This window comes from Gordionus sp. m RMFG-2023, chromosome 4, assembly GCF_954871325.1.
Source record: "Gordionus sp. m RMFG-2023 chromosome 4, tfGorSpeb1-WG-v2, whole genome shotgun sequence".
Taxonomy (NCBI): domain Eukaryota; kingdom Metazoa; phylum Nematomorpha; class Gordioida; order Chordodea; family Parachordodidae; genus Gordionus; species Gordionus sp. m RMFG-2023.
This window is the reverse complement of record NC_088778.1, coordinates 26360443-26387582: the sequence shown is the minus strand read 5'-3', so window position 1 is coordinate 26387582 and position 27140 is coordinate 26360443. Positions and strand designations below refer to the sequence as shown.

General features: G+C 27.0%; 1 protein-coding gene across 1 annotated transcript; it reads left to right on the top strand.

Moving 5' to 3' along the window:
- Positions 1-4572: 4572 nt before the first annotated feature.
- LOC135928768 (metalloprotease TIKI2-like) lies at positions 4573-26650 on the top strand. Its single transcript, XM_065465231.1, has 8 exons — positions 4573-4807; positions 18030-18872; positions 19639-20107; positions 21092-21182; positions 21258-21443; positions 21687-21767; positions 23271-23393; positions 26563-26650. Exons 1-8 carry the CDS (start codon positions 4697-4699, stop codon positions 26648-26650), a joined length of 1992 nt encoding a protein of 663 aa, XP_065321303.1. The 5' UTR covers positions 4573-4696.
- The last annotated feature ends 490 nt before the right edge of the window (positions 26651-27140 follow it).

Here is a 27140-nt window from a genome sequence, read left to right as displayed (position 1 = left end):
CACCGTCACAAACATATCCTCCAATACTATATTTATTTATTTTTTAAAATGTTTTTTTTTATATGTATATAAATATATATACAAATTCAACTTGTAATTCGTTATACAAAACTTATCTACAATATTTACAATATGTCATTCATTGCTATAACCAGAGAAAATTTCTATCAAAATTTTTAATGTTAAGTTGAATTATTTTATCAAATATAATAAATATATCTACCTTTGAAATACATAAATTTTTATATATTTTACATATAAGTTTTTTTTGTCCAGTATCTTTATATTATGTATAAGCGAAATAGCACAGTTGTTAAAAGAACATTTCTAGATATTGACACGTAGCCATAAAATGTATCTAGATATAAATATAATTTTCCCAAGGTACATTTAAGATACAAATTTTTATTATAATCAAATATGGTGTGCATAATCAAAATTGATAAACTATTGTTAAACCTCACATTTTGAAGTGAACTAAACATTTTTTTTTACAATTTCATATATATTATATATTAAAATATATAATTAATTGATTATAAAATATTCTCGTTGCTCAAAGTTTCCAATTTTTTATTTTTGTTTACAGTAGGTGATTTAACAATTAAACACATTTTAAGCCATTCTAAAATGTATTTCCCTTGGTGCCCTAGAAGGGAATGTTGTACTATATTTTATGAATAACACTTAGAATAAACTTCAAATACAATAAAATCTTAATATTCGTATTCTATAAAAATTCTTCAAATTTTAATGGACTAAAATATTTTATCTTCATCGAGTCTCTAGGAATAGTTAAAGAAAATGAAACAAAAAATCTTTAAAAAAATATATATTTTGAGGGTGCATTATTAATGCTAATAAATTATATTTTTTGGCCATCCATTGCAAATATCTTGTTTGTTTAAATTAAATAAATTCGGGGAGAACTATTACGTTTTTTTAAATTATAAAATGGATAGCTGCCAATTTAATCTTTTTTAGATAATAATTATAGTATTCTAAATAACATTTATCACATTTCCATATACATTCGATTTCGAATCTCCTTTAATAGGCTATGTGTCTGCTTTGTCGATCTTTGCAATTTTTACCTTATTGTGGTCTCCATTTAGGATCATGTTGTAGACGTATCCAGTTTTCTCAATTTCAGCCTCTTCTATTTAAGAGATTTTTCTCTCTAAGTGGTTTTTTTCCAGTTCTTATCGGACCTAGCTCCAAATTTTCTTCCTCCTTTCCTGACTTTCCATTTCTTTGGCCCTGTCCCTTTTTCTCAGTTGATGGGCATGTAATCGTATGGATTTATCGTTGCTTTCTACTGAATATGAATCTACTAGGTAAGGATTTTATAATCCTTCCTTCCATCCGTAATTGATTTCAGTGTGTAATCACACTGGTTATAGTGTCACAAACTCTCTCATTTGAGTGTGTTCGTCATGAGTCCACTCTCGTTATTACTTGCTCATTCCATCTCATCCATAATGAATGGACGTAATCAATCTAGTTTTCGATTTTGCCCCTATTAGCATGAAGGTCCAGTCAATTGATCAGTGCGGACATCTGCTCACATAAGAAAATATCGACCTTTCAGTATTCCTAATGTAATTTGAGATGATATGGTGTTGAATGTATTAATTTAATATCTTCTAGAGTACAAGATCCTCGGAACTCTCCAGAAATAAATTAATGCTTATTATCTGAAACAATCTGTCCTAACGTTCCAAACGCCGTAACCATTTTTTTAATGGCTTGATCTTCGCTAGAAATGTGGTTTTCTCACGTTAACTCGACCTATACCTGTTTGGGATGTGCATAAATTCCAACTAACGATGAATATACATGCATAGGTTCAGCAAAAAATTCAAATGAATGTGTTCTCATGGTGTATTATAGTGATGTTTCAATTATAAAGAAACCTTCCTTATGATTGTCTTATTAATTTGAAAATGTCTACTTTGACGAATATGTTGTTTGAAGCCAAACAGTTGGAATTATAGATCTTCCATTCCATTCAATCCTTATGTGGCCAGGATTTTGGTAAGAGAGAAAGAACTATTAGGTGAGTTTTTTATTGCAGGTATTTTGCTATATTAAAACTCTATAAAAATAATTTTGGGTTTTCACTTTTTTTCTAGAAATTTTGAACTATAATCGTTAATTAAAAATCTATTAACTTTACTAGTTTTTCATTCAAATTTTTCTTTATAGTGATTTATTGTATACATTTTAGGGAGAGAGGGTGTGATGGGTGTATAGGAGGGAGTTTTATTAGCTTAAATGATTTTTACGAAAACAAGATAATTTCTGAGGGTGGATTTCTCCTTGCCCCCCCCCCCCCCCAATGGCCACGCTATGCATTGAATAATGTATCCTCCCAATAATTATTAAAACAAAATAATCCCGAATCATTTTTGGCATATCCTATCCATATACGATCTATGTGTTTAATTACTCAATTTAGCAATTTATCTTTTCTCGTTTCTCTTCGGAGTTTAATTTGGGTTAGATTAATATATATTTTTTAGTGATCATTTTGTTCCATTGCTATTGGGAGTCTTGATAACGTATCTGCGAGTATTTTTTCCTTCGCTCGACAATGGTAGATATTTTCTATGCAAAAAGAGTTAGTCTACTCATATATTTTGGGTAACTTACGTTTATCATATAGTTTTTTAAGGGTTTGTGCTCTAAATGCATAAAAATTTTCTACCATCGATAAGTATAAATTTTTTATTCCAACCAAATTCGTTCTATTGAGGCATTTTTTTCTCCGACTCTAATAGTTCCCGATGCAAAAAGTTTTGTTTGCTATAACCGTTTGACATTGGGCATAGTAGGAGAGCCCCTAAATTAGTGTTGAGTGCATAACATTTCAATCTTATCGAGAAGTCTGGAGAATATTAAATTAATGCCTGATCTGTAAATGAATGTTGTTCCTTGTAAGACCAAAACCAAAAACTTTTAACACTTGATCGGTGCGGATATACCGTGTTGTAATTGCGATATAAATCATTGATGAGAGTTGGCAAGTCGAAAGGATTGTAACTGTTCTATATTTATAGGGGTTGGAACCATGCGAATGATATTTTTTCCCTGAGCTGGGTGAATGTCATTTTTATTAGCAGGAAGGAAACAGATTATTTTAGAAACATATTTTTGACGATCTCATTTTATCATAGATTAGTTCTTTTAAGATCCTTAAGGCCTCATCCCAGCCAAATTACTAATTCCCGTGTGAATAATATTTTTTTGGTTACATTATGCACCAATATTCCTCTTATATCTAAAATTTCATCAATATGATCTTGAAAATTGTTGTTTATCAAATTTTATTTGAGTTATATTTACTGCTTCTATACTCTTTTGCACCCACATCAAAGCTGTTGATTATAATTTGATTCATCATTCTTATTCATTAATTAGAATGATTGGTTCATTACTTTTAAACCATTACAATGTTTGGTTTTTCATGTTTCTGTTCTTTTTATTACTATATTCTTATTATCTATTTTTATATACAGATACATTTTATAAATATATATCTAGGATAAGATACATATTTCTTGTTTTTTTGACTCAATACATGATTATAATTTTTTTAAAAAAAATATATAGATAAGAAATAAATTCCTACAACTTAATCAATTATTAATTTAACAAGTATAAAAATTCATTTATAAATGTTTGATGACACCTATGTAAATAAGACTCAAACTAATTATACTCTACTAAAATGTCTATATTTATTTTTTTTTAAAAAATATGTTGTATTTGTATTAATTATTAAATAGATATTTGAATTTCGATTGTATTAAAAAATAAACTTTACAAAAAAAGAGAGGATACATACAATGTAAAGTTAATTATCGATAGGAAAAAAAATATATAAAGAGTATTATATAAATGAAATCTAAACAGCTACAGCAGTCTTCTTTTTTTTAGTTTAAAATCTATAATTTTTGTTTTTTTAACAATAAACTTTTATTATTAATAGAATTTGCTTTTTTTATAAAGTTAAATTTTTAATTTAAATATATATAATATTTTTAAAAAAAATAAAAATAAAAAATCATCCTGAGATAAGAAATGTTTCATTTTTATTTTAATTATATTTTAAAAAGTAGAGGTGTTTCATGAAGTTTTATGTAAAAATAAAATAAAAAATAGTGTGTAAGTTTTATTTTGAAACATTATGTATTAAGGAATAAAAGAAAAATATAACAATATAAAAATTATTATATTATATACTACGATTTATCTATTATGTAAAAAAAATGGCAATTTGTAACATTCTTTATTATTATTTATAAATCAAAATATCATAAAATATAGATAAATGATTAGACAATAATCTTTTTAAAAAAATATATATATCAAACTTATGGGATAAAAACTAAATTTTTTTTATATAAAAATTTCCCTGTTAACTAATAAAAAGAAAAAGCTAGTAATTAAGCAACTTTAATTTTATTTAAAAATATTCTTGCTAGACTGCAATATAATTGTCAGATGATATGATAATAATTTTAATTTTACGCCCCTTTTTTTGAGAATTTTGCATTATTTATCAAAAAAAAAAATTTTACAAAAAAAACGATGAAAGAAGGGGTCAAAATGTTGGAAATTTTAGTAAAAAAAGGGACAAAATTTAATAAACGACAATGTTACATGAATTTCTAAAGCAAATTGAAAAGGAATGTTACTTCTATATGCCACTACTATATTTCAGTTCTTATCACTCCAGTTCTTGATTGATCGGCCTATTCTGATTACAGCACGAAAAGTATCTTCTAGATGTCATCGTAAAGTAAAGACTTTTAAATATATAAGTATTTTTACAGGTGTCGGGCGACAAATATAAATTCCGAACCGGATAACTTGTGCAATATATTTAAATAATATATTACCCCCCCCCCCTCCCTTCATTTTAATTTTGGGCTTCCCGAAATCTTATAGTGTCCTAGCTAACAATTTTTTTTCACACCCCTGCTCTAAAATAAATATTTTAGAATTTAATAGTTAGTAGGGCAACTCGGCGTCAGTATAATAATTAGATTCAGTAGCGTCACTAGGGGGGGGGGGGTGAATGCGCATAAGAGAAAAAAGGGTGATTTTGAAATGAGCTCAATGAGATTTTAAAAGCTAGTGATGCCACTGATGAGACTAGGACACAATCTGTATCTTTATATTTTTATACTTGTACAAAATTAAGAAATCTGTAACAAAACATTATTGCTTCCTCCTTTTTTTTTGTTGATTTACTTATCTTTATCTTATTCTTATCTGGTATAATAATAATATTTTGAAGAACATTTGTTTTTATGGTGCAAATTTATTTTTTTGAATATCATCCTTCATCCATAAAAAACACATATTTGTGCTAGTAAAAAAAAAATAATAAAAAATTATACAAAATTTTATTAAAATTTTATCGCTAATGAGAGAGAATAAAGTATGTTGAATTTCTAGTTGAGTTAATGAGATGCTAAATAAAAAATATAAGAGCAAATAAATAACTAATAATTATTATGCTGAAAATGTAGTTAATAAAATGTTTTTTATAATTGGTACGTTAATAATGAAAAGTATAATTCTAAATTGAAGTCGAGGCATTTTCTGGCTTGTGGTCAGCATAATATTGAGTTATCGTTTTTTGTACCATCATGGCGTCTTGAGGATTTTCCTGTGGACAGGTAGTACTATTAGATGGGGTTGCCATAAGTTTTATTCAGGACTTTAATTTAAACCTTTTACTCAATCATATACTTTTGTGGGTTTCACTTTTTTATATAAAAAATTTTGAATTAAAGTTTGTTATTTTTTAAAAAAGAAATATCTTATACATTTTATGGAAGGAGGGGGCGGGGGTGTAGTGGGAAAATTTTTATTACCTTAAAATTATAATTATTAGAACAAACAAATTCTCGATGAGGGATGAGGGGTCCTACTTCCCCACCCCTTGTTTAAGCGCCTGTGTGCTATATACGTTATAATACACCATCACATCATTTGGTTGCAGAATACGTGTTGGTTTTTATTATCCATAGATAAATATTCCCATTTAAATATCATCATTGTTATAAAAATATTAACTTAAAGCAGTTTATTTTCTTTGTTACTCGCTCAGAAACATTATTTAAAAAGAAAGGATTATTATTTTTACAATTATCAAAAATAAAATCCCAGATTGTCTAACTAACCCTTAATCTTATAGAAACAAATCGTTACCACGTATTTATTACAAAATAAGGTCATAGTTTATCAAAAAAAAATAATATTATTATCACTATTAATACTAATAAGGAATGAAAAAAGGGGCAGTTATACTTACTATATTAAATTTTAATCAAAATTTTATAGTTTAAAAAAATTAAAATATATAGAAGTCAGCTATTTTTAATGTCATTGGCTGTAGACATCATTCCACTTACGAATCCAGGATTTGGCTAAGGGAGGGGGAGGTGGGAGCACTATTAGGTGAATTTTTTCCCCATGAATTTTATTGGAGATTTTTAAGTCTACTTATTGTAGGCCTTTGGCTACATTAGATTTTTATAAAAATAATCTTGAGTTTTCACTTTTTTTTTTGTTTTTAAAATGCTTTAAAAATTTTGAATTATAGTCGTTATTTAAAAAAGTTGCTAATTTTTCTTTCAAATTCTTTCTTATAATGATATATTTTATATATTTTTTAGGGAGAGGAGGGTCGAGAGTTTGATGATAGGGGGGGGGGATTTTTATTAGCTTAAGATATAAGAACAAACAAATTTGTGATGGGGGGGGTGGATACTCTCCTGCATCATTCAGTGAAAAACATTTCATATGAAATGCATTTTAATGGCCTACCTCAATGAATAAATACACTTTTTAATGTACTTTGGAGAATAAATCATCCCGTATTAGTATTAATGTCCGTGATATTAATATACAAAGTGAAACTTCCATCCATAAGGTGATAACTTATAGGCTATTGAGGCCCCAAATTCGGCCCCATCGGATCGGGCAACTTTTGTAAAATATTTCCATGGGCCGGACTAAAAAATCCGATCAGAAATTTCTACTCGACCTTCAATTCACTCAACCAGGGCAAAAATGACCTGAAGAGATTTAAGATAGCGATAGAGGTGACCTATGTATTTCAATATAAAATTATGTCCTTTTTTTTTAAAATTTAAAAGATGCAAAATTTGAACTTAATCTTTAACACCCATTTAATTAATTAATTTTTTACTACATATATAACAAAATTTGTCGAGAAGATTTATTCTCAAATCTGGATTTAAATCATGTTTTTCATATCTTCGAAACTAATGTTGTTAAACGGCTCGATTTGAGTCGATTTTTAACGGCCAACTCAACATTATAGCCAGGAAAATATTGCCTAAGCGTCAAGATTTCGCCAATAGATGTTCAATTCTATGTGCTATCTATGAGAAAATTCTTTAGGCTTGCAGAATATTTTTCTGGATAAAATATTGAGTTAGCCGTTTTTAAAAATCGGCTCAAATTGATCCGTTTAGCAACACTATTCTAAACGGCCGAATCAATCCTTATATTTTTCAATGAAATATAAAATCTCAACATTTTTTTTTAATATAAGATTTTTTTTTTAACACATAAAAAAAATACATAAAATATTTAAATTAAAAAAAATTTTTCATTAATTTATTATTATTACATAAATTTTCATTTTTATCTTCATAAATTTTTTTTTTAATATTTAAATATATATAGTTCAATTATTCACATAGGAATAATAAATTAAATCTTTTACCCAAAAACAGAAAAATTTTATTTCGTTATCTATAAAATATGTAAGATGGTTTTTTATATAATAAAAAAAAAGATAAGTGTCGTCTCGTGAGTGATGCTATCATGCCATTGCCATGCTTCAAGATAGTTCTCCCTTTATTTTTCAAAAAAAAAATTAAAATAATATTTTCCAATTGTAATATTATTAGTATAATGTAGTATATAATAAAATAAAATAAAATAAAATTAAACAGGAAAAGGAAAAAAAAAATGTTTTATCATTTAAATCCAAAAGTAATGCTAAAAAGAAATGGGCCGGGCCAAGCTTAGAGAAGGCTAGCGAAAAAATTCACAACTAGGCCTGATGCCGGATTAAAAGGGTGAATCTCTTCCAAAAGTTTATAATAATACTCTTATCATATAGAGTTCGAATAGCATACGATTTTATTATAGATCCCTTAATTTATGTCCTTCAATCTTTTTCTTTCTCTATCATTTAATCAAATTACCTGTTAGGCTCCATCCGTGCCATATGGACATCCTTCACCAATCAATGACACCGAGGCCTCTCTGTTTGATTATAAAATTTCTTTCAACTAGATCATCTTGAGTGAAGGTCATTTTTTGGCCAGTCATCACCTTTTACTATTTTATTTAAACAATATATTATTAATATGAATTTTAAAGATATAGAATATATTTATATCAGAGACTTATCCAAGTCAAAGCCAAACTGTTATTTTTTTACCTGAACCCAAATCGATATTCCTCCGTTTTGGTTCAGGTCCTGACTTAAATTAATAATGTTTACTATTTATAAATATTAAAAACCTATTATTATATATATTATAAATTATTTTATTATAAAATAGAAAAAGGAATAATAGTCATTTATATAGTTAATAAAAATTTCACTTTATGATGATTAATGGTCATTGCCACTGGCGCATCCATAATTTTGCGGGGAGGGAGGCACTGTTAGGTAAATTCCTGTAAATTTTGTCGGAGATATTTAAGTCCACTAATTGTAGGTCTTTTTGGATATTAGATTTTTAAACAAATAATGTTGGGTTTTCACCTTTTTTTGTTAAAATGCTTTTTTCAAATTCTTCCTCGTAAATTATATATTGGGGAGAGGAGGGTGTGGGAATATTTATTAGTTTAAAATGATATTTACAAAAAAGGAGAAATTTGCGATGAAGGAGGGGAGGGGCATTTGTTACTCGCTTGTCCATTGCCTTCGTTTATTATTATTTAATGGTCTATATATGGTGTTTGTTTAATTAATAAAGCATTTAATTTTCGATTTTTTATGTGAATATTAAGGATTCTATCTTTATAAAATTTTATAAATTTGAATGGCTAAAATCTTTGCTAGCAAAAAAATGGGTGGGGGAGGGGTGGTTGATTGTTTTTATTCAACAGGATACTAATTTTTAAAATATGAATTTTTTATTGGATTAATTCAATCAAATAAACGAACATATATATGGTACATACATGCGTGGTTATACATATTTTGTAGAAATTTTTAGAAATTAATCGAATAGATAAGTAGTTAGATGGGGCGGCCCCACTATGGTTATTTATCCGCAGTCTCTTCTACCTCCTGAGATTTTAATGATGCCATTATCGTATTCCCTGTGTCGGAGGGCTTTGGCTTCATATGACCCCTTCTTCTCTTAATTTCAATTTCTAACTTCGCTATCTTCTTTACACTTTATAAAAGGTCAGTCCCAGTACAACTCCTATTTAAAAATGATCTTATTAAAATGATTTCTATTATGTTCACCAAAATATAAGCGCCCTTGAATGATCAATTATAGAGGTTTCGTTTGTATAATAAAAATCTTATTAATAAATTAATATATTTTATTTTAAGTTTTTTTTATTGATCATAAAAATTTAATAAAAATTTTTTTTTCATAAATAAAAATATCTCATTAAATTTTATTAAAATATTTCTTGAGTTTTTATATTTAATATATATTAAGACTAATACTAAAAGTGCTTTGAAAGTGTTGATTCTAATAAAAGATTTAATTATAATAATAAATAATTGAGTGAGTAGGATCGATGTAAGGAGTGTGAGGAAGGAGAGGGGGGGGGTTGTTCTTAAAAAATTTAATTAAAATTGTGGGGAGGAGTTAAGATATTATACCAATGTAGTTTGTTTTTAATACCTATACAGCTTGAAGATCTATAAAATAAACTTTTATTAACCTCCCAAAAGTGATCATGCCAGATTGATTTTAATCCAACATATGGGTTATTAACAGATATGTATAAATATTACTAATTTAATAAAAGGGAGTCAATACAAGATAACGTGGTAATGCCTTTTGGAGGTTTCAGTTAAGCTTTTAAACGAATTTTTCATTATTCATATTAGTTTCGATACATTTACGAATACAAATAAATAATTAAATTGAATAGGATTTAATTTAATCGAATGTGAATAATGGAAATAGTTATTCGACTAATAATAAAATATTCGTTTTTTGATCGAATAATTCGAATATTCATAAATTTTCGTGACTGGATTTTTCGGGAATAAATTATAATTCACATAATATTTAATGTTATTATCATGAAATATTTATTAATCTTGAAAGTTTTTCCCATCATAGCTTATACCTTTCAGGGCCGGGTATGGGCTTAATATTATATTTTCTAGCGGGCTTAAGTCGGGTCTGTGTCATCCATTTATGAGATCCATCCCTGTCATCCATTTTTTAATCAACCTGTCGTTTATTTTTTAAAAAAATATCGGATCCATCAATCGCCGTCATCCATTTTTTCTTTCAAATATCGGGACACGACGTATTCCTTTTCGAATTGGTTTGATTCGATATATTAAAAATGTTATATGAAAAGTTTATTTATTAATGCTTAGTGTTCTCAGAAAACCTGGCGAAATTAAGATTTAAACTAAAATAAAATATTACCTAAATCTCGAGATGTCGCGTATAGATTGGCAATCAAGTGTGGTCCAATGATATATTATAATACCACTGGCGTACAAGATTTTCCTATGGGAGGGGGGGGGGGTTACTGTTAGGTGAATTTTTTCTTGTACATTTTGTTGGAGATCTTTAAGTTCAATTATAGTAGGCCTTTGGCTATATTAAATTTTTGTAAAAATAATTTTGTTAAAATGCATTTTTTGTAAAAATTTTGAATTATAGTCCTTATTATTAAAAATTTATTTATTTTTACTAATTTTTCTTTCAAATTCTTTCTTATAATGATATATTATATATATTTGGGGAGAAGTGGGTGAGGGGTGTGAAGAGAAGGGGTTTTTTTAGCCTAAAATGACATGATATTTACGAAAACAGAAAAATTTGCTATCCCCAATCCCACCTCACAATTATTCCACTCACGCGAAAATATATATTTACAAATAATTTAAAGTATTCTGGATCCTATATGACGTGTCACGTGGTATCGAGCTGCGACGCTTTAAAATGCATATTTATGAAACTTTTTGATTAAAATCTTGATTTAGCCCTTCTTTTTTTCTTTCTTTTTCTTTCTTTCTTTCTTTCTTTCTTTCTTTCTTTCTTTCTTTCTTTCTTTCTTTCTTTCTTTCTTTCTTTCTTTCTTTCTTTCTTTCTTTCTTTCTTTCTTTCTTTCTTTCTTTCTTTCTTTCTTTCTTTCTTTCTTTCTTTCTTTCTTTCTTTCTTTCTTTCTTTCTTTCTTTCTTTCTTTCTTTCTTTCTTTCTTTCTTTCTTTCTTTCTTTCTTTCTTTCTTTCTTTCTTTCTTTCTTTCTTTCTTTCTTTCTTTCTTTCTTTCTTTCTTTCTTTCTTTCTTTCTTTCTTTCTTTCTTTCTTTCTTTCTTTCTTTCTTTTTTTTCTTTCTTTCTATTTTTTCTTTCTTTTTTTTTAAAAAAAAGCCTCTTTAAATTGAAGTTTTTGACAACGATATATTTATGATTCTTGATCTTATAAATTTTTCTTAAAAAAAAATATTATATTCTATCTTTTTATTTCTTCTCCTAAATTTTTAGCTCATTTACTTTTGTAAATGTAATTATTTCATTCCATTTATTAGTTTTTTTTTATATAATGATATTATAAAATCGTATCGGTTATCATCCTGTGTTAATTTGATAGCGATACGCCTAACACTGTTCGTCATATAGGCATATAGGCACATACGAGAGCAGTGTTGTTAAAGAGCCCGATTCGAGTCGATTTTTTGGACATCTCTTTGCCAAACCTCGTAGCTTACCTAATATTATTTTAGCTAAAATCTTAATCGGGCCGTTTTGAAAAAATCGAGCTTTTTAACAACACTATAAGAGATGTCTGCAATGGTCGGGTATTTAACCCGCTCCTCTCATATAAAAAAAATAAAGAAAGGAATAAAAAGTTAATTTTTAACGAATATAAGCCCGTCCCGCTCATTCTATTCCATAAATCAAATTCACAGTCCACGTGTTGTTATTTTTTTTAGCCCACCCCTTGCAGACCTCTAAGTACACATCTACTTTCATTTTTATAAACTTCAAATTTCAGAAATAAATTGTTCATCTAAAACTCTATTTCATTTTCAAAATTATTGATCATCATAATTTTAATCAATCATATGTTCATTTGAAATCATTTTTTTAAAAAAAAATAATAACCAAAAATAAAGAAGTGAATTATTTCCCTTTGAAAGGAAAAATATAAATTGTAATCAATATTATATATATATTTTTTTGAAACAAGAAGTAGGAAGGAGGGGATGAGGTTAAGTTTAAAATGGTTTATAAATTAAATAAAATAAATTTGATATCTTTTAAAAAGGCTTTCGTAAAACATCTTATACAATACCTAAAACCTAACCCTTCCAACTTAATCCTCTTATAAAGCAATAATACTTATATATTATTATATTGTATCATATGCGGCTTCTTTTTTTTTTTTTAGTTTAACGAAACGAAGCGTATGATTTGATTTTCCTAATGTTTGTTTTTTTTTCTCCTGAAATTTCAAAAATATTCTTATTATAAGTGTTTTTTGTTTTACTATTATAATAAAATCAATATATAATATTATATATATATTATGTATTTTATATAAGCTAGAATTGTTACAAAATTGATATGTCCTCAAATATAAAGGTGAATAGTGGATTACTTTTAAAATATGTATAATCCTATAATTAAATTATACATTGTAGTAAAATGTGATAAGAATTATTATTTTAAAATATACAAATTGTATTCATAAATAGTAAATCCCATTGATTAATAATTATATTTATACTTGGCAACAATGTAGTGGTATAGACAGGGGGGGGGGGGGGTAGAACCCTCACCCATAACCCCCGATTTTTAAATTTTTTTTTAACAATTATAAATTTAAAAATATAATTTATATTGTTAAACAAATAACCTAAAAAGAACAAGCAACATCTATAAAGATCATAGATAATCATAAGATTCAAAAATATTTTGAATCGGGGAAAAAAAAGACTCAGGTGAAGGGGTGTCGTTGTTTTTATTTCGCTTATAACTCTTTTTATTTATTAATTAAAAAAACTAATTTGACGAATTAGTAAGTAATAATGCTTTAGCAGGCGCATAGCTATGGGGTGATTTTACGATCGCTAATTTGCTTGTTCTCATAAATAGCATTTTAAGCTAATAAAAATTTCCCCCTTGTTTTATTTTTAAGATTTTTATTTTATCATATTGATAGTAGACGCTCTCTTCTTGTATATTCTATCTAACATTCATTTTTTTATAAATATAAAAAATCGTGTAATGGATTGTTAAGCATACACTACACTGCTCATATTTTCAATTTCAGAAAGAACGAACGAAAGAAAGAAAGAAAAAAGAAATAAATAAAGGGAAACTATTTTACTAAATGCAAGCTAAAGTCAAAAAGGCCGAACCTGAAATTTTAAAAATTTGGACAGGACTTAACATTAAAAATTCCATGATTGTGCCAAAAATGGTTCCTTTTTTAAATTTCAGGCCTAGATTTTCAAAATAGATTTTAAAAAAACTTCCAGATGCTTAAAATTTTGATCTCTGTATGTGTCTGATATAGATACAATAAATAAATCAATGCTAGGCTATTTTTTAAAAAATTTTACACGATTTTTATAATACATCTGATAGCGATTTTAAGATATTACATTACCAATTAATGTATATTTAATTTTCATGGATTGCAAAAAAATTAAAAATAATTTTATATAATTATAATTTTTTTAAAAATCGGCGAAATAGGAAATCATCTTTTTCAAAAACTTAGATGGATCTCAAATTACACCTGTAATAAATTGCTTTTCAAATTGTATTTTAAATATCAAATTTCAACAAAAACTTTGTTGATAAGGCAAAAGAAAAAAAAAAGAACATTATATAAAGTGACATGTTTCATTGATTCAAATATCTCATCTCATTTTAAAAAGCACGAATAGTTTTAATAATATACTTTATATTTTTTGTATAATTTTAACTATTATTTATAAAGGTCGAATAAAGATAAACTGGCAAAAACTAATATAATTAATTTTACATTGAAAGAAAGATGGTCTCTATTTTATTTCATTTTATCGATTTAGATTTACACAAGTGTAGAGTCGTTACAATGAAGAAAAGGGTATTTTAAAACCCCCCGCCCTCCATTATATTTATGCACCTTTTTCCAATTAGAATTTGTGATTTAAAAGAAAAATCTTTCGTAATTTCAAGTTTACTCATTATTTTAATAAATTTTACTTAAAAACAGGGACCCGGAGTGAACCATAACGAACCGTTAAACCATTATAAACCGCTATAAATATCTGAACCATAACCGTAATCGAACCGATATAATTATTTTTTGAAGGAGTAAAAAGAACCTTTATAAAAAAAGGGTTAAATCGGTTCAAACCGGTTCAGTTATTATATTTTGGAAATGAAAATAATTTGAATATCCAGAATTATATAAAAGTACTGGCGGTTCCCGCAATACAAAAATCTGTAGAAAGGGCCTTTTCGGGGCTAAAATTTGTGTAATCGTCTCAACGAACAAAAAGGAATCCATTTATATTAGAAAATATATTTACGTTCAAATAATATATTTAAAAATGAGTTATTTTGAATCTTATATATTTTTTTTATAGATGCTTATAATAAAAATAAATTAGAAGATGGTGTTGCTTCAATAAAAAAAAATTATAATCGTAATGTTCCTTTATAATTAAAGAACCGTAACCAAAACATAACCATTATAATTTTTCACATCATGAACCGTAACCAAACTGAACCGTTATAAATAACGGTTCGGGTCCCTGCTTAAAAATGGAAGAATTAAATTAGTCATTTACATTAATGCAACTTTATATAAACCTACAATCATTGCTTGTTAAAAAAAACTTTTATCTAGTAAAAATATATCAAGATATACAGCTACACTCTTACAAAATATATCTACTTAAAGATACGTACAGTTACTTCACGCTACATTTTTTTTTAAAATTATTAAAATAAAAATGATGTGTGAAAATTGGAAATCTGCTGTTAAGTATCAAATTTTATGGAGGTTCATAGTTGGTTCAAAAAGATTTTTGATTATTTCTTTCATTACATTTTTTTTTTGTGGTAGTCTATTTTTAATGAATTAAAGGCTAGGGATTCTTAAATCTTGACTATTGAATTTGCTTCAATTTATCTATGAATATTTTTTTTCCTCCTTAAACTTCGTTATATTTTTAAAAACTATTAAAAGCAATAAAATCAAGTATGTTTTTCATTTTCAAACGAACTGAGAGAATTACTTTTTCACCGACGACAATTGTGGATAGAAATTCAAAAATACAATGTTAACTTCTAGGAAATCAACAAAAAAAATAGTTGATCCTTACATATTTATTAGGGCTGTGCCGATATTAAATATCGGATCGGTACCGATATTTGGCGTTTTACGACAAATATCGGATTGGGCCGATACCTGTAAAAAACCGATCCGATCTTTTATTTTTTTTTGCTATTTTATATTATATTATTTTATGTTATGTATATTTATTTTACATAATTAGAAAATTTTCTAAATAATTTTTTAAAATTTTATATCTTTTTTAAAACAGATTTATAGTATTTTAAAAGTTTCTTTTTATAAAAATAGGAACACCCAAAGTTTTTTTTATTTTAAATCTTTTTAAATAACGCCAATTTTTTTTTTATACTTTAAATAAAAGAATTTTTTTAAATATGGTATCTGAATTATGGAAATATTTTACAAAAGACAAAGATAATTTTGCAAAATGCGTTATCTGCGGAATCATCTGAGTCTGCCTTCAGTACAGCAGGAGATATAGATAGTCCATATCGTAGAAGCTTATTCCCAGAAAATCTGGAGACTCTCATATTTATTTAAAAAATCTAATATATTATAATTTTATATATTAAATATTACAATTATATAATTCATACCAACATAAAATTGATATATTATTAAACATATATTTTTTTTATCTTGTAGAAATAAAAAATTAAATTAAATTCATAATTCGATTTTTTGCATAAAAAATATTGATTTCATAATTACACTTGGTTCAAACGGGGGTGATTGAAAATCAGTAATATCGGATCGGGTTTGAAGCAATATCGGAAAATATCGGATCGGATCGGTGAAAAATATGTGGATCGGCACAGCCCTAATATTTATCTGTTTTATTATTTATGTTGAAGTCAGGTTTACTGAAATATTATATACTCTTCTTTCGGAAAAATACAATAATGCTGTGTTCTAGTTCAACTTAATTTTGATACTTATTGCTGTTTAGTCCTAGACTAAACAACTTTTGAACTAGGACACCGTATTTTGGTTTGTTTTAACTTTTTTTTTCCTTTTACTTTTTACAACAGCCGGCTGTGGAAATGAGTGAAGCCAAGACACAGCCTAAAAATACTTTTCTAAAATATTTGCATAGCCATCTTAAGATAATACATTTATAAGTAAAAAAATATTAGCATAACTATCCTAGGTAAAAACATGTAGTATATATATAACAGGCTAATTTATATTATATAATCAATTAATATGTTAAGAATGTAAACAATATACAATACAAAATCTATAATGTCGAAATCATTTATGAATATAAGGGGAAAAATTTAGAATTTTGAATTTCAGTTATGAGAGAAGTGGGCTTTTTTTGAATCAAGAGGCTTTGTGGATGTATCCATTAACAAGCTGCTCCTTTTTTATTATTAGTTATGCTTATTTTATTTTTTTAAAATTAAATTTCGATAAATCGACCCAGAAAATTCAATAGTTGATCTTTCTGATGTTCGATTTTTTCTTCTTCTTCATATATTTCTGTAATTGGTATTAACCATTTAAAATTTTTACTGTCATAATCCATTCAGAGTTATATGAACGGAAATAGAAGCTGGAGTCCTCTTTTAATATTTCTAGGGAACCCTAGAACCTTAAAAGTTGCAAGTAATTTATATTTACATTTAATATTTGATCCGTCTGATGTTGTGCCGATTTGTTTTTCATTCGTTCTTCTAATTAGTATTAATCATTTATAATTTTATTGTCATAATCCATTCAGAGTTTTGAACTAAAGCTGGAGAAAGAACCCAGAAACCTCTCTTAAAAATTAATTGGGAATCAGGATCTAAAATGTTAAGAGTGCAAGTGATTTTAAAGGTTTTATCGGCTTCCTTGCAAAATTAAAAAAATAACCAAAGCTATTATACGAGGGGGGGGGCTGTCATTAACTCGTATAGGTTCTCACATCAGGACGGGTTCGTGGACCACGCTTAATGAATGAATGAATATAATCTTTAAAAATGTTTTAGTGGATCATTTTAAGAGGGGTTTATTGTTTATTATTGGCTTAATTTTTTTGGATTATTTTCTTTGTTTCTGTCTTTCTTTTATGATTACTTGTAATAGAGTTTAGAACCGGAACTAGAACCATTTTTTTTGAAAAATATTTGGATCCAGTATCAGATTTATTTTTTCGTGTAAGTTCCAAAACTCCCCATCCATTATATAAAATATAGGGTTGTTTATTTTTTATCGTACAGAAATAAACTCAAAATTGTGTATCGATGATGATACATATATTCAAGGAATGTTCAACTGAGAGAATTTTGTTTAATTGGATGAGAGGTTGGTTTTTAATAAAAAATTTAGTCAGTTTTATTAACTGTCAAATCTGACAGGTCATGTGATTGTAAATCAACCAATAGAAATAATAAACCACTGTTGTAACGCCAATTTTTTTTTGAGTTGAACCATAATCATATTATTTTTTTTATCCATTTTAGAATATGGCTAAAAATTCATTTTTATGGAAAATCGAGATCGATCCGCCATCATATTTTTACGGGACTATACACGTCCCCTACGATATGGTGTGGGAGGATATTCCGGATAACGCTAAGTTAGCATTCGAACGTAGTCATTCCGTATTTTTCGAACTCGACCTGACCGATTATAATACCGTACGAGAGTTGGAAAGATGTCAACTCCTTCCAAACGGGCTCACATTAGACCAAATTATACCTAGTCATTTGTACAAACGTCTTAGGCGGCATATTGCGTCGATTCGCGATTTAATTCCTTTTTGGTTAAACGATAAAATGACGTCACAGTACGAGGTTAAAAATTTGGACGAAAAAATTGACAGCCATTATATAGACAATCGATACAAAAAAGATAAATCCTTGCAACATCAAACCTTTAATATTGATAATAATAATCTTAAGTTCCAAAAATTAGTCACACTCGGCTTGATTACCTCAAACACGATACATTCTATCAACAACATTCCCGCGTCCAACCACATATCCCACAAATATAGAAAGATTAGGACTCATTCCAGCGCGCGAAAACTCAAGGAAACGGATGATTCTGCTTCTAGACATAAGATGGGCGATCAGGATTCTGAGGCTATATTTCAAGCCATTACTGCAGATTGGCGTCGTAAAAGACCTATATGGATAATGTTGATGCTAAACGCCTTGACTGAAAACGATATAAGAGCTAGAGGTACCCCCGTCCTAGACCTATTTTTATCCCTTAAAGCTGACAAATCTAATAAAATCGTTGGAGCCATCGAACGGGTCGAAGATCAATGTACCCCGTTAAACGATTTGAATTCATCACAAGTATAATAATAATAATAATAATTGGCTGAAATTTTAAAAAACCAAAATAACTTTTTTAAAATAATTTATTATGAAAAAAATGATAGAATGAAACTTAATATCATGAATATTAATGTGGGTAAGAAATGCTAAAAGATACTATATAATATTTTTTTTAAATATAACAAACTTTTTTTTAAAAGGCTAAATTTTAGTTTTTTTTGAAATTATTAGTGCCCTATTATGTTAATAAGAATTTATAAGAAGAAAAAAAAATTGATAACCACCAAAATATTTTATATATATATATAAATGTGATCTCGACAAGAATATTGATTTATTATTAATAATGAAATCAGTCAAAATTGTACAAGGGTTTTATATTACATTACAAAATATTCTCAATATTTAAATGAGTCGAAGATGAGTTAGGTATAATGCACAATTTTGATGCTGTATTATATATGATAATAATTTAAGTCTCTGCTGACCAATGTAAATTATCGAGTGTTTAGGCGAAGTTTTTTTTACATTCGGGTCTTCGCGTAAATTTATAATTAAATTTGGTCTATTTTCTTTTATACATTACGGTATTTTCTCTCTTCTCTTTAAAGGTAAGTTTGCAGTTTACACCCCCCCCCTCCTCCATGTGAGTTATATAAACGCAAATAAAACTATATCATGAAGTATTAAATACTTTTTAGAAATGTTATTTATATAAATTTTTTTAAATTATTGATAATATTTATAATTCTCGATTGTATATAATAAATCATCATACTCCGAGGTATTGATAGCCTTGAACCAAACTCTCACCAAGCACGAACACAATCTTAGAGCTTCCACCGGTGTCAAAAACCAGATTGGCGATTCATCTCAAAAACATGCATTTGATTCAGAATATTTGGATAAATTGCATACCTCCACATCCGATATAGCCAATATCTACCTGTGTGGCAACGTTGACGTTTTGATACATTCACCCGACGATGCCAATATGATTTTATCCAAGAACGCGTTTTATTCCAATCCTGTAAAAGATGCTAACGATGATTTTCAATCTATCGAATTGCCGGAAGAATACGATCATCATTATAGAGCAAAAGACAAAACAACTATCGGACCTCATATTATAATCGACAATTATTTTAGGCAAGAATTGATAGCCGGGAGAAATAAGAAGATGGCCGAAAGAGCCATCGAAATTATCAAGAGAAACGCCGGAAAAAATAGCGTATTTTTCGCATTCGGAGCTGGTATACATTTTTCTCTCATGTTTTCCCTTATTTTTTGCTATAGTTTAAAGATTTGTTAAAAATACTTTCAGCCTAGCACGTAAATACTTTTTTCCTGGCCCTTAAAATATGTTTGTACAAATAATTCTTAAATAGAAGGAAAACGACATAAACATGACTAAATAAGCTATAAAAAATTGGAAACGTTATCCTTCATTCAAATTTAAAACGAATTTGCGGCGTAATATATATAAATACACAAAAATACAGCATATTTTGTAAACTTCGCTGCAAATTCGTGCTAACCATGAATTCAGGGTAACCCCTCGTTCACAAGAATGATTTCGTGGGCGAGAATACAAAAATACCGCATATTTTAATGATTCGCCGCGAATTCGCTCTATGAATGAAGGGTTAAAATTCTGGCCCGGGCCAAAAAAATCTTGAATTTACTCGTTGATTAGGAGACGTGTTTGTAACGGTCGTTTAAAAAAATATATTTAATGAGATTATTCGTATCGCTAAATTTTATGTTTATTCATTAAATTTATATTAACTTAAAATGATTTGGGCCGCGTCCTACTAGCTAGACTAAAAATTTTTCGTTCTGAATTCTGTTTAAAATAGCATCCTAAACACCATTTTTTTAAGTGATATACTTTGACCACTGACCTGGAACAAATGAATTTTTTTTCCTTCCTGTTCCGGCCAAAAATATACGTATTCATATTTATCTAAATCTAAAAATATTCGCTATTCAGAAACGGATATTTTGAATTCTAAAAAAACGCATTCATAAGCCTTTTTTATATTTAATTAAATTTAAACAAATATATTTACATTACTAAATAATATTTTATAATTATACCAATATTTTTCATTTACAATAAATTTTTAATGTAAACCGTGTCGGTGTTTTTAGTCTGTTCAAAAAAATAAAATAATTAAATACACCACCCAGCGACATTCTAATTTTGTTTTAAATTTAATTTTTAATATTTTAAGCTCACTTTCTGGGAAACGATACTATCATAAATCATGTAAGGGAAGCTGGTTTTCTAGTGAAGCACGTACTACCTCACGAGCCCCTTACATCGTAAAATTAATTTTAAAAATAAATTATAATATTATTTTTTTGTAATCATATTAATTTTTTGTTTTTTTTTTCCAGTGGGATCAATATGAGAAATGCTTACGTCAAATCTAAATATTATCCCAAAAGTCCAAATTATAAATTCAAATCTAAGGTACCTTCCCAGCCGGAAACATCACCACAATATAATTCTCTCGCGACATCTACCATAATGAAAAAATATCGTTATTTCGCTCTACCTCCCTATGCGTCTTCCCATTATAGGTTAAAAACAATAAATATTAGGGATTTGAGCCTCTGAACGATTAATCGTATGAACGTTTAAATTTTAATTTTGAGATTATTTATTGAGGCTCCTAGAATCGTTCATTCATGATCTTTCTAAAATTATAAGTTCGATGTTAATTGATATCAATGTTATTAGATACAAAAAAAATACTTACTCTCATATAACCTTAATACGATAAATAAACTTATATGTTTAGTTATGCAAACATATTTTTCTAGATTCCCTACTTACGATAATAACTATAGACAAAATCCAAATTTTAATGATTTGTGGGTTCGAAAACATTATGATGAGTATAAGTAAATATAAATTTATGAAATTTATTCAAAGTATTTGACTTAAGCAGCTAATTAGTTTCACCTTATAAACAAGGCAGTGATTAGACTTATTTGCTTTTATGGGGAAAAAAAAAATTACGTTTGTTTGAGCTTATATAGCGAAAATTTTTCCCATAGTCATAAATATAAGATAATTGCATTATCATATAAAAGTATCTTTTTACAAATTATGAGTATAATTTTTAAAAAAATATACCATAAATTTAAATAGGATGAAATATAAGGAAAATTTATAACTTTTAAAAAACAAACTTCTTGAACATCAAATTGACATATGGTTTAAAATAGTATAGAGTAAAACTTAGGTCAACAATATCGATCATGTTCAGAAAAAGATAATAAAGGATAGAACTAGCAAAAATTTAAATGGTAATTGCTTATCATTATTCTTTATTGAAATATAGACATTTTTTTTTCTAAATCCTATATTTGGGATATATCTTTATTAGTATATAATATATGTAAAACTAAAATTTTATATTTGATGTAATTTTTTTTTTAGCTTTTGTAGTTTTTACTGTTATAACGGATCGTATTTATTTTATAAGTAATGTGCATAAATATAAACACATTGTTTTATTTTTTTGATTACAAATATACAATTTTACCCTGTAATTCTAAATGCTAAGATGTTCTTGATGAACCAAACTCCCTAAGCTTGCACAAAGGTTCTAGCAAATAATCTTAATTGTTCAACACACGAGGAACCAGTCATACGCTCAATATCGTATCATTAACACTTGTTACTGATGAATATTATACATAACTAGTGTTGATAATTAATTGGGTCTACTAATGGCCCGACTTTTAATATTTTTGAAATTCTGCCCCCTTTGGCTTGAATGATAAATTCGAAATGAACTCGTTATTTAAGTTAATGTAAATTTTTACGATTTACATTCTCTAAAAGTTTGGCTCCATCCGCCTAAACAACAAGACTAGCTGTGATATATACATAGACTGATGTATGGTGCAACAATCATGTTGAGTTGAGTGTATGAATTTATTCATGAGTGTTGCACTCTAAACTGTGTGCCAGCCTAAGAGTTGTGCGGATCTTGGAATTTATATTTAAGGATATATTCCGAAAACAATAGGATGCAGAATAAAGAGGGTACTTCACTAATAAAAGAATAATGATAAGCAATTCCAACTTAAACTTATGTTTAGTCAATCGCCGGTCTTAACCTTTTCTACCCTGTTCTGGACATAATCGGCAGATCTTATATCAATATGATCCTAATGCATTATTTTAAAGTTAATATTTCTAAAGTTTTAAACTATTTTTATATTTCACTCTTCTTTCTCAAATTGTGTTTCGGTCTGAGATAGCGTAATACGATTTTAAAACCTACTTAATCTTAAAATAATATGACTGTATTTAGATGACTTATTGATGTTAGAAATAAATGTATATTTATTTATGTTAATATGCATTATAATTTATTATCAATTATTTATTAGAAAAGGAACTACATATTCTAATGAAAGATTTTCTGATGATTACAGAAATTTCAAGAGGGATATTCAAAAATCTAATATTTCGAACAAATATTTACTAAATATATCAATAATAAATATTTTTTGGTCGCCATTTATTTATTTAATATATATGTTCAAGATATAGTTTATACTTGTTCTTCTAGTAATTTATAATAAAATAGATAAATTTTTATTTTTTTTTTCCTTTTCAAATTGAAAATTTCATATAGTCAAATATAAATTATCGAGTATGGTGTAAATTATTGAGTTATTTTATTATTTGTAAATAAAATGCTAGTTCTTGTATGATCTTTATATACCTTAGCAGAAATGAAATCGTTTATATTATGTCAAATTTGACTAATAAAACATTATTATTGCACTAAATAATTTTATTTATTTTACACTATGGACCAGTTTGGTTGTAAATAAATAATTTTTTTTATTAAGGCTGTGTCTAAAATTTAAAAAAAATATAAATAAACACATTTTGAAGAAGAAAAAAAATAACAATGATTTTAATGTAAAAAAAAAATAGTGCTAAATCATTTTTCGTCATTTACAAAAAATTATTTTTTAAAAAATAAATAATAGAAATTAATAAATTTGAATAGGAAAAACTAGTAACAGTAAGTAATATTAAAGTATGTTATTTTCCGTATTTTATTCTCGTTTCTTTGGTTGTGTTTTTTTTGGTTTTGTTTTTTTGTGTTTTTTTTTATATTAATTTTCATAAAACTTGGCTGTCTCCAAAATGTTTTATTATTAATTTGCGAAAATTTATAAATCATGAAATTTTTTTAAAAACATTTTGTACACAGCCTAATAAAAATATATTAAAAATGGCTACGCCACTGAATACTTCTAGAAATCTATGGAAGCATTTCATACTTTTACAATAAAATGAATGGCGAAGGGACTGAAAAAATTTATTCTTTCGCACTTATCTGATTTTTCGCAATTATAAGATAAATATAATTTTTTGTTAGATATTAGTCATTTTGTGTTATTATTAATAATATATAATTTACCTATATTCTAAGCATTAAAGCTATCAAATGAGTGAAAGTAGATAATACAATTTTACACATTGAGAAATGCTTTTTATAAATTGTAATATTAAAATTACACACATGATATTTTATTTTTCTTTATTATATTGAATATATAAACAGATAAATAATTTTTATAAAATTAATAATTGATTTGAAATAATTTGCAATGATTATTTAGATACAATGACAACCTTCTTAATGATTCTTAGTCCTTCAAGTTAGCATACATGCTTGTTAAAGATGCCGTATTCATTCAAAACTTTGCTTTAGTTAGGCAAATAATGGTTCAGTTATCTTTATTAAATCATTCATGTAATCCCATTCTGAAATATCATACCCTTATTATTTATTTAAAAAAAATAATTTTCAAAGGTCTGCACTCTCTCTTTTATTGCAGATTGTATAATATTTTGTTTTTCCTAAATCTCTGCCGCCTATTTAAAAATTGCAGATATTTATAAAAATTAGATCTTCGTCAAATGTTCTACTGCACATTCTATCCTTTTATAGCTAAACAAGCCCATTCAGGCTGCAATTTTTGTCTTCATCTGTGTAAACGTACCAAATTAATAATGCTGCCTCTGTTTTCGGGAAACTACGTTTCCAGATTTTTTTAGTTGCTCCTATAATAGTGTTGTTAACACGTAAATAGGACCTCACATTTTTCTTAGTTAACTAATATTTCGCAATTAACCGATTGACATTTAAAAGTATTTATACTTAAGCGACATGTTATTAAGCGGATTTGGAGGTAAATACATTGTGGAGCTTTTCCCAAATATAATAAGATTGCTGTATATTCTGTAAACAATACCAATTAATACAAGCATAAGTGAGAGGATCCTTTCTTCATTAATGAGAATAATAACTTATCTCAGAAGTACGACATCAGAAAATGGATTGAATGGAGTAGGTCTGCTTAATATAGATAGATATTTAATTCCCAATACACAACCTACTAAAAAAATGCGCAATCGCATAGAAGATTAAATTTCCATATGAACGAAATTTTAATAAACTTTCAAAATCATTATATAATGTTTAATTCAAAATAATACTGTTCTATTGTCGGCTTTTATAGTTATAATATTTTTTAACAATATTATATTCGCTCGAAGTGTTCATTTTAAAAATATAATTTGCTATAGTAAATTTTAAATCATGATTGTTTCTAATAAATTCTGAATGTGAATGTACCAAAATATATTATTAAAAAATTACCCCATAAAGTAGGAATAAATTAACAATAGCCTTATAATGATAACCACCTTCTATAAATTATATTAAATAAACATTTTAGATCCTAATAAGATATTATAACCGAGTGGTATTCTTAATTAGCGATTTTATCAGTATATTACCAGCATGCTTAGAGCACTGCCTCTCTTATAACACTATTGAAATACGTGAATCTCGTCTAGGATGCCTAAAATATTTATCTACTCTTTTAACGATTTACATCATTGAACAATGATTAAATTTGATCCATGACAATAGCATAAAATAAAAGCTGCCTTTGGGACTAAAGTAATAAAAACCTGCCTCTATCGATCTATTCACTCAGGTATTATGCACCATCTTTACCCAACAAAAATAGAAGTATATTTATATAACTAAGCTTGAATCTAATATTTTTTAATATCAAGCTCAATGGTGTTACCCGTACAATAAATATCTATTTATAACCGGGTTAGGCGTTTTACTGTTTTGAATATATATACTATCTGATTTCAAAACATATATGTACCATCAACTATAACTGAAAAATATCTGTTAAATTCATTTTTTTTTGAATTTTTAATAATCATATCTATAATGGTATTTATTTATTATTCGATAAAAGATTGAAATATAGCTTGGATTTTAATCCATTTGTTTTATATCTATTCTTTTATTTTTTTTATATATTATTTGAGAACTTATAAAAATTTTCAAATATCCATTCAAATTTTAAGAAGCAATAACATTGTTGCCCCCTTTCCACCATTGTAGAGACACTGTCTTAACCGACCACTTATAAAATTAGAAAGGCCAACATTTCTGACGTTATCCATGCAAAATCTCCGTTTTTGTTTCCTATCGCTATATTTACGTGTAAACTTTATTCCCAAAAAATTCTTATAATGCGATTTAACTGATTAACAACCTCTTACTAAAAATTTTAAGGGCCCACATTGTTTGCGTTATTTATTGAAAATATTTTTTTTTGTTTTCTATAGCTATAATCACTATAAAACATTAGCCCAGTTTGACCATTTGCCGACTCATAAGCGACCTCTTCCAATTGAACCCCCATTTCTGGCTTAAATCTATGGCAAAAATATTATATTACAATAAAAGGGAATAAATATATATAATTAAATGAAAGTAAGTATCTTTTTCTTTATTTGATATCATTTTCCCATTATGTATTTCAAAAAAAAAACGTTAAAAACAAATTAGAAATTATGTAAAAATAAATTAAATATAATTTGGTATTTGTGTGATGTGAATAGAAAAAAAATCAATAAACAAATTATATTGAATACTACAAATTAAAATGAGAAAAGGGGATTTATAATAGTTGATTATATGATGGAATATTTAATGATACTTGTTAGAGGGGTATGTCGTTTCGATTAGAATAAAATTTTGTAAAAGATTTAGTGAGAGATTTTAAGAAATGGGACAGAAAAGTTAATATAAAGTAGTAAAAAAGGAGACAGAGAAAGATTATGTCATCATGCGGGCAACTGATACTTTTGAAACCTAAAAATTCTAAAAAATCTTGTCAAAAAAGAGAACAAAAAGGACTATC

What these genes read in the sequence shown, in the direction of transcription:
- LOC135928768 (XM_065465231.1), top strand. Translation starts at nt 4,697, where the DNA reads ATGTTACTTCTATATGCCACTACTATATTTCAGTTCTTATCACTCCAG. An exon ending in ATTTTTCGCATTCGGAGCTG is followed by an intron (nt 20,108 to 21,091) that starts GTATACATTTTT and finishes TAATATTTTAAG; the next exon opens with CTCACTTTCTGGGAAACGAT. An exon ending in TATGCGTCTTCCCATTATAG is followed by an intron (nt 21,444 to 21,686) that starts GTTAAAAACAAT and finishes ATATTTTTCTAG; the next exon opens with ATTCCCTACTTACGATAATA.